This window comes from Branchiostoma lanceolatum, chromosome 3, assembly GCF_035083965.1.
Source record: "Branchiostoma lanceolatum isolate klBraLanc5 chromosome 3, klBraLanc5.hap2, whole genome shotgun sequence".
In the NCBI taxonomy this organism is placed as follows: Eukaryota; Metazoa; Chordata; class Leptocardii; order Amphioxiformes; family Branchiostomatidae; genus Branchiostoma; species Branchiostoma lanceolatum.
In genome coordinates, this window is record NC_089724.1 from 27,685,947 (window position 1) to 27,692,845 (window position 6,899).

Sequence of the window (6,899 nt, forward strand, 5' to 3'; positions counted from 1 at the left end):
CGAGTCCAAATACACTAGGTACTTCCCGCGCTACGCCGCACTTGTTATTTGTTTACGACGTACTGGACTCCTTTCGCTGACCTCTGGGAAGGGGGAATCCCCCAAAGTCTATCATTGCGTGCTAGATATCTAATATGCAAATACAGTGGTAAAGTAACCTATGCAATTTTTCGCGATTGATGTATCTTTACATGTGTGTATGTATCTATGCACGTATGTATGTATGTAAGTATGTATGTATGTATGTATGTATGTATGTATGTATGTATGTATGTATGTATGCATGCATGTATGTAATGTGAGTATGTATGTATGTAAGTATCCATGTCTGTACGTATGTATGTATGTATGCAAATGAGTGCTTGCGCGAGACTGAAGCTATTCAGGTTTAACCCTATCAGAAAATCCTCTGTTGGTTATTGTCACCGTTTAAGAACTGCTAACTTAACTGTATTGTATCAAGCGGGAACCCCCTATGAGTATTAGGTGACTCAATTGCAATCGTGTGTTCGGGGGATTCCCAAACTTTGCAAGAAAAAACAAGTCAACGCAACAAACATGTTGTTTATCCTGGCAGGGGTATATCAGTCAAACGTGTCTACTATTCATGAAGTACAGCATCAATTCTTGAGAACATTTCTTTTGTGAACTTATAAGAAATCCCTGAACTGAATTCTATTGAATTCGACAACTTACGTCTTTACACAAACACAGAGCAATTAATTATACCTTATCATGTTATAACAAATATCATTTAACGTTACACTTCCCATGCATCGCTACCGAGCCAGCTACGCTGATGTTTGAACTTTGAATGTACAGAAATTGTCATCCATGCTAATTGTTCTCGCCCCCCCTCCTCAAAATACAGCCTAACGGTCACTCTATCTCGCACAAATCTGTAACTTTGATATAAGTCTGTTTCAATCATGTTGTTGTTACTTGATGACCTCCAAATATTCAAGATGGCGGAACGTGAAAGAATTTGGAGGATATTGTATCTAATCTCAAGTTTCCTCAGACAGCTCCTGCCAGTCTTGTGGCGGGATCTCTGCGCTGTGGCACAGTTCCATGTGTGTGGCGACTTCTGCTCTCAGTTTCCTGAGTTCCAGTTTCAGCCGCCCGATCTCCGCACGTAGCCCTGAGTTCGAGTTTTCCAGGTGAAGTGTTCTCTGCATGGGAACGAGAGGACAAACATCATCAATACCTTATCACCGCCTTGGACGAAGCTTTGATCATAGTTCATAATCAACGATGTAAACAAAATGTAAAATTATTTAGTTTAGTACTTTTTACCAATAAAACTACTATATGATTAATTTTTTTTTCGGTAATGTGAGAGTACTTTCCTTAGGTTAAGATACGACTATACATGACGAGATGAAGATAAAGCCGTGGCATTTGTTATTGTGCCCGTAGGGACCATTGCTAAGCAATTGTTGTTGTTTCAGAATTTATTACAAATACATTCTGTTGTTTACCCTTACTGTGTACAAATTGGTAAATATATCAAAGAATGTTTAGATCTTAGAACTAGTACGATATGTTGAAATATTCATGTACTTGTACGTAGGTTAATCATTTTATATACCATTGTTTGTTGTTTGCATGTGCTGTTGTACTACAAGACCTTACGAACGTCGCTTTACTTCTGTTGTGTCAATAAAGATTTCTGTACCCAAAATGGACCTTACCTTCCTGAGCTCCTCCACCCGTGCCTTGCTCTTGTGACGACATCTTTCGGCCGCTCTTCTGTTTTTCTCTCTTCGAACTCTCGCACGCTCTTTATCTTCCTCACTTACCTGGGTAATAGATAGTGTAATCCAGAAAAAAACATAGGTCTGTAATTTTGCAAGCTGCGTATAAAAAAAACGACAATGGTCGTTATTTGTGCCAGTCTTCTTCCTCAAGGAGACTGCGATTGAACGCCAGTGCCGAAAATCTGCCATATTCCGACATGATTATGAGGAAAACAATTGACCATACTATGGCAGTGCCCGGGTACGGAGCTGAGCTTGTTATGAAGTCTGTAGACTGTGTAGCCATGCGTAAGTGGGTTAGGCTACCGGGTAAGGTTCGTATTTCTTGTGTAAGACACCTCCCTCAAGGTTTAAAGGATTATCTTTTCCACGCAAAATAAAACCTAGATGTACTTTCCTGAGTTTCAGTTCCTCTTTTTTCGGTGCATTGAAAATCAGGTTTCTAAAGGGACTTTGTGAATACGCGCGTGTCAAGGACAAGAAATTTCTTCATATCCTATTTCTTGATCATGCATGTTTTTTTATCATTTTGTTTTGACTATTTTAATTTGTGGCAAAACAGCATCACACCTTACTTTCTCGTCAGCTGGATTTCTAACAATGTTGGACAGACAACGGATAGGTCAATACTTCAGAAACAAATACAAATTTAGTTTCCCAGACGAATTTGTTGAAATTGATTTTTGCAATTAAACAACACGCAAACGTAACAGGCAGAAATAAATTTTCACAGTTGTGTAGTTGAAGACAGACGGCGGTCTTTATTTGACTCGGCCGCCATTTTAGTTCAAATATTTGTTTGCGATGGCCCACTTTTCGCTCATACCGTCACAGAATAGTTTTCTGAAATATCTTATACCACATGGAAACAAACTAATCAGTTAGTATTGTTGCTGATATAATCATGTGGCTTTTAAGAAGAACAAATAACAGAATAGGACTCAGTAGAAACTTACATTTCGGGGTTTTCTCTTACTTATAAATGCTGGCAAAATGAAAGAATGGCAGTGATGATCTGTATAACGATTTAATTCTAAAAGTCTTTTTAAAGGGGTCCTAAAGTCCAGAGGGGGGAGTTATTTTCCAATAGATGATAATTTTTGGAAGTAAAAATTGATATTTTGTACAGTATACGATTAAGTACACACTAGTTCCGTGCGCATCAAAAAGCATCCAGTATTCTACTAAATTCCCCAGATGACCCTCTATTTTCTAATTAATTGAATTAAAAAACCTCAGCCTATGGCTTAATACAATGTGCCTTACAAGGCCTGACAAAAGTTAGATTACAGAAAGAATGTCAGGGTGGTTAAGAAAAACCTTCTGGCTATGTGTTCTTTTATATCTTCTCAACAATTGGCCTTCTTATTGTGCTTAACCACCCTCATTTATGCCAAAAATATTTACGATTAAAGATGTATGTTTACGCATAGGGAATGCATGGGTAGGGTCTGCACGGGTTTAGTGAGTATCATGTTGTTTTACAAAACTCACCTTGTGCAATTTACCACAAGCAGAATTTTGTAAAAAGTCTGATTATGTATTTATTGATACATAATCTAGTGCAAAATAACACCGCCTTCTGGGGTTTAGGACTCCTTTAAGCCCTTTACACGTAAACGTAGTCGTTACCAGGCATTAACAATGTCCTGACGTTCCAGCCTAACAGTTGCTGGAAAAAAAACTGACTGTAGGCGTGATAATTACCTTTCGCTTTCGGCTATTCCCAAAAAGAAAACTAGTTCCCATTTTTACCTGTCTCTTTACACCGCTGTCCAGCGGTTTGTTCAGCAGTTCAAAGTTTGGCACCACAACGTTCTGGTCACTCTGCTGTAGCTCTTCGGGCTCTTCTTTCAGAGAGGTAGATTGGGATCCAATACTCTCCTGTGAGGTACACGTTTGCATGACCTGTTGTTTTGATATGTCCAAGCTCAGTACCTCTCCGTCGATGAGAACTAGCGGTGGTAGCTCTGACGTGTTCAGGTTTTTACAGTCCTCCAGCAGGTCGGATGTGGACTCCATTTGCAGACGACGGCAACAGTGGCGTGCTGTTACGCATAGACGGTCTAGTTCTACCGCCCCACCAACATTTGAGTTAACGCTCTTTTCTGAAACGAGAAAAGACGGGCTTAATAATCTCATCAAAACGGCTGTACTTCGGCCTATGCTATAACAACAAGAGACGATGAGGTCGTTCTTTACAGTTGGCAAGAGAAAAGAACATACTAGAGAATAATATCGGGGGATTTCCAGTGACGACACGTCTGATGTAACGTTACTACTATTAAAGCATACCGTGCTGCCAATACAATCCTTACCGCTTTGTTTAACTGAGGAAGATGAACGAACCACAAAAATGTAACTTATGATAAACTATAACTTCATTATAAGATGTATTTTTTCTGGATTGTCTGAGGACTGCGAATGCCATTGGCGACCTTTACCCCTGACCCTTCGAACTATGATTACAAAAGTTCCCAGTGCTATTTACGGACCGGGGAATCCCCCTCTACTGCACCAGGCTTGCTGCAGCTAGCTACGATGTTTACTTGCACGAACGCGGTATTATGAATTGGCGGAGGAACGTGGCTTTTGAACACAGCGTTTCTGTATATCTCCAACCGGTGCATTAAAAAAAAAACACATTTTTCACGATTAAACAGTGTTAATATCATATTACACTCATTGCAACGACTGTAATTCGAAGGGGATAGGCAGAATGTGACTCAAATATGTATATCCACAGTGTTTACTTGAATGGGCATGCAAGGTGGAAACTTAATATAAACCCTCTTCTCTCGTGCAATTTTTCATAAGAACTGTTTTCTGAGAGCCATATATGGCAGCTCACACCTACCAATGCCTTGGGATATCCCACCTTAAAATTGTGGGGGTGGTGATAAGAAAAAACAACAACATCCAAGGTAAACGGGGGCGGCTCAATGTCGTCTGATACATGGGTAACATCTGATCAAAATAAAAGCAAATTAGACGGATATCCGGCCGACCATGCTTTGCTGTGTTAATTTTTCAAACATAATCCACTATCCTTTGATTGATGGTTTTACAACAATCACACATTCGCAAGGTCACTCAAGTAGGATTAACGCTACCTATGGTAACAAGGGGCCCAGACATTGTTGTTTAATCTTCGGATGTTGGTAACAGTTGGTCTCCCTGTGTTCCCAAACAATAGTCCTTTCTGATGCAGAACTACTTCCATCTTTGCTTCCTCAAACCGTCAGTGTCAATGCAATGCAGACTTTTGTAACTAATGATTTCGTATTCGTACAGCAAGGCTTCTCATACAAATGCGAATGCAAGCAGACCCTGCCCTGACCTGACAACGCCTCCGAAACCGTAGCACTGCCGTGTGGGCCATGGCATAGGTCAGCGCAGTGGTTCAGGGCTCGCTGATCACATATTCAGTACAACTAAGAAACGATGCGTACCTTTCGAGAGGAGCAGCACGTACTGTGAGCTGTTCTCTGTGCAGCTACATGTCGGTCTTATGCAGGGAACTTCGGCAGTTGCTGTTCCCACCACTACGTATACACAACGACAGAGCTGCTATTGATACGATGATGCCAGAATCAACATGGCTGAAACGGGGGTTCCCCGACGACGCAAGGTTCAATTTGGGTCGGAGTTTGCTGGCGGGTCTGGGTTTTGTTTGTAATGAATTAAAGGCACGTTTTCACGGTGCAGCTGTGGGTAAGCTACAGACCTGTTCATGCACGTTTTGAACGAGGGAATGTTGTTTACTTGCGGGCATGCGGCACACCTTTATAGGCACTACAAAAGTAAGGGCACCGCCCAATGGTGAGAGATTCCAAACCACCCACGTTAACCAACCACTTGTCAACGGAAAACATGCACCCCCCACCAGTGATTGCCATGCATTCAATTTGAAACAATGATGACCATCAACGATGTCATAGATTTTAATGTTATTTTGTGTAATATATATCGGACAAATGTATACGTTATTGTTTTGTTCAATATATAATTGTGATGCCAAGTCAAGGAATATTAGTGGATTTTCTTCAATTAAGGGTCAAAGATACATAGTTTACATCGGTGGCCATAAAATAAATTAATTTAAATGTCCATTTCACATAAAACCTTGTTTCTTAAATCCTCCCTGGTACAACCGGAAACTATGAACTCATTTACACGTGTTTGAGAGACATGTACACGATAGATCTAGTATCTGGCATCTATGTCTAGGTGTTTTGTACACGGCAGATTTTGTGGTAGCATGGATTAAGCTGTTTGATTCCGCCATGCCCAATTTTTCACTAGCAACACTACAGGGAGCGATATTCTACCTAGTACAGTCTTTGATGGAATAGCATAACTACTGTATATTGCCCATGTGGGAAAGAACGTGCAAATAATGACCATTGTCATGGAACTCTGTCCCCAAGGGTGGGCCTGTCTGTAAAAGTACGAGTTTTTCCCCACTTACCGCTCATACCTCTCCAATGGCATAACAAGTATTATCATTCAGCCCCAAAATTTCACTGAATTTTCTTTTCCCGATAAAACTAATGTAAAGAAGTTCTTCAACCCGGAAAAGGAAAGTTTTGCCGGCGTGTCTTGCAAACGTACACAACAAATACAAAACAACGTGTCCTTGAGAAGTACACTTCTTGCATAGTTGCTGCACGATGAAACGGTGGTAACATTATAATGCTTCATGTTGTTCATATCGTTGTTGAAAATATGAGCTTATGAAATATAAGTAACGTCAAAGGGTGAACACATACCTACAAGTATGCCGGCATGTCAGTCTTCAGATCGACATTACGTTTCCTGGTAGTTTGCAAAGGTTGTTCCACGAACCAACAACGTTTAACCCTGGGGAGCGAACGAGGGTGTGGTTGTGTCTTTATAATGACGTAGTTCGAGAGGAGGTTTTTTTTCTCCATAGCTTTAAGCTGTCCCGGTATAGCTTCTTTTGGCAACTTATAACAACAACCAAAAGCATTATTTAGACACTTTCGGTTGAATTCCCGACCATGAATTAGTCTGAATTCCCCCTTTTCTCATTTTTCATACAACTTTCATCGGATTTATTGTATTCATAGATTAATCAAACACAATGTGTACACAAGACAAGTTGTTGGGGATACT

At 40.5% G+C, this 6,899-nt stretch overlaps 1 protein-coding gene across 1 annotated transcript; it reads right to left on the reverse strand.

Moving 5' to 3' along the window:
* Positions 1-576: 576 nt before the first annotated feature.
* Positions 577-3,953, reverse strand: LOC136429340 (uncharacterized). Its single transcript, XM_066419193.1, has 3 exons — positions 3,516-3,953; positions 1,695-1,802; positions 577-1,172 (listed from the first exon to the last, which is right to left on the reverse strand). Exons 1-3 carry the CDS (start codon positions 3,900-3,902, stop codon positions 1,008-1,010), a joined length of 660 nt encoding a protein of 219 aa, XP_066275290.1. The 5' UTR covers positions 3,903-3,953; the 3' UTR covers positions 577-1,007.
* Positions 3,954-6,899: the final 2,946 nt, after the last annotated feature.

What these genes read in the sequence shown, in the direction of transcription:
- LOC136429340 (XM_066419193.1), bottom strand. Translation starts at nt 3,902, where the DNA reads ATGAGATTATTAAGCCCGTCTTTTCTCGTTTCAGAAAAGAGCGTTAAC. An exon ending in ACAGCGGTGTAAAGAGACAG is followed by an intron (nt 1,803 to 3,515) that starts GTAAAAATGGGA and finishes TCTATTACCCAG; the next exon opens with GTAAGTGAGGAAGATAAAGA. An exon ending in GGGTGGAGGAGCTCAGGAAG is followed by an intron (nt 1,173 to 1,694) that starts GTAAGGTCCATT and finishes GTTCCCATGCAG; the next exon opens with AGAACACTTCACCTGGAAAA.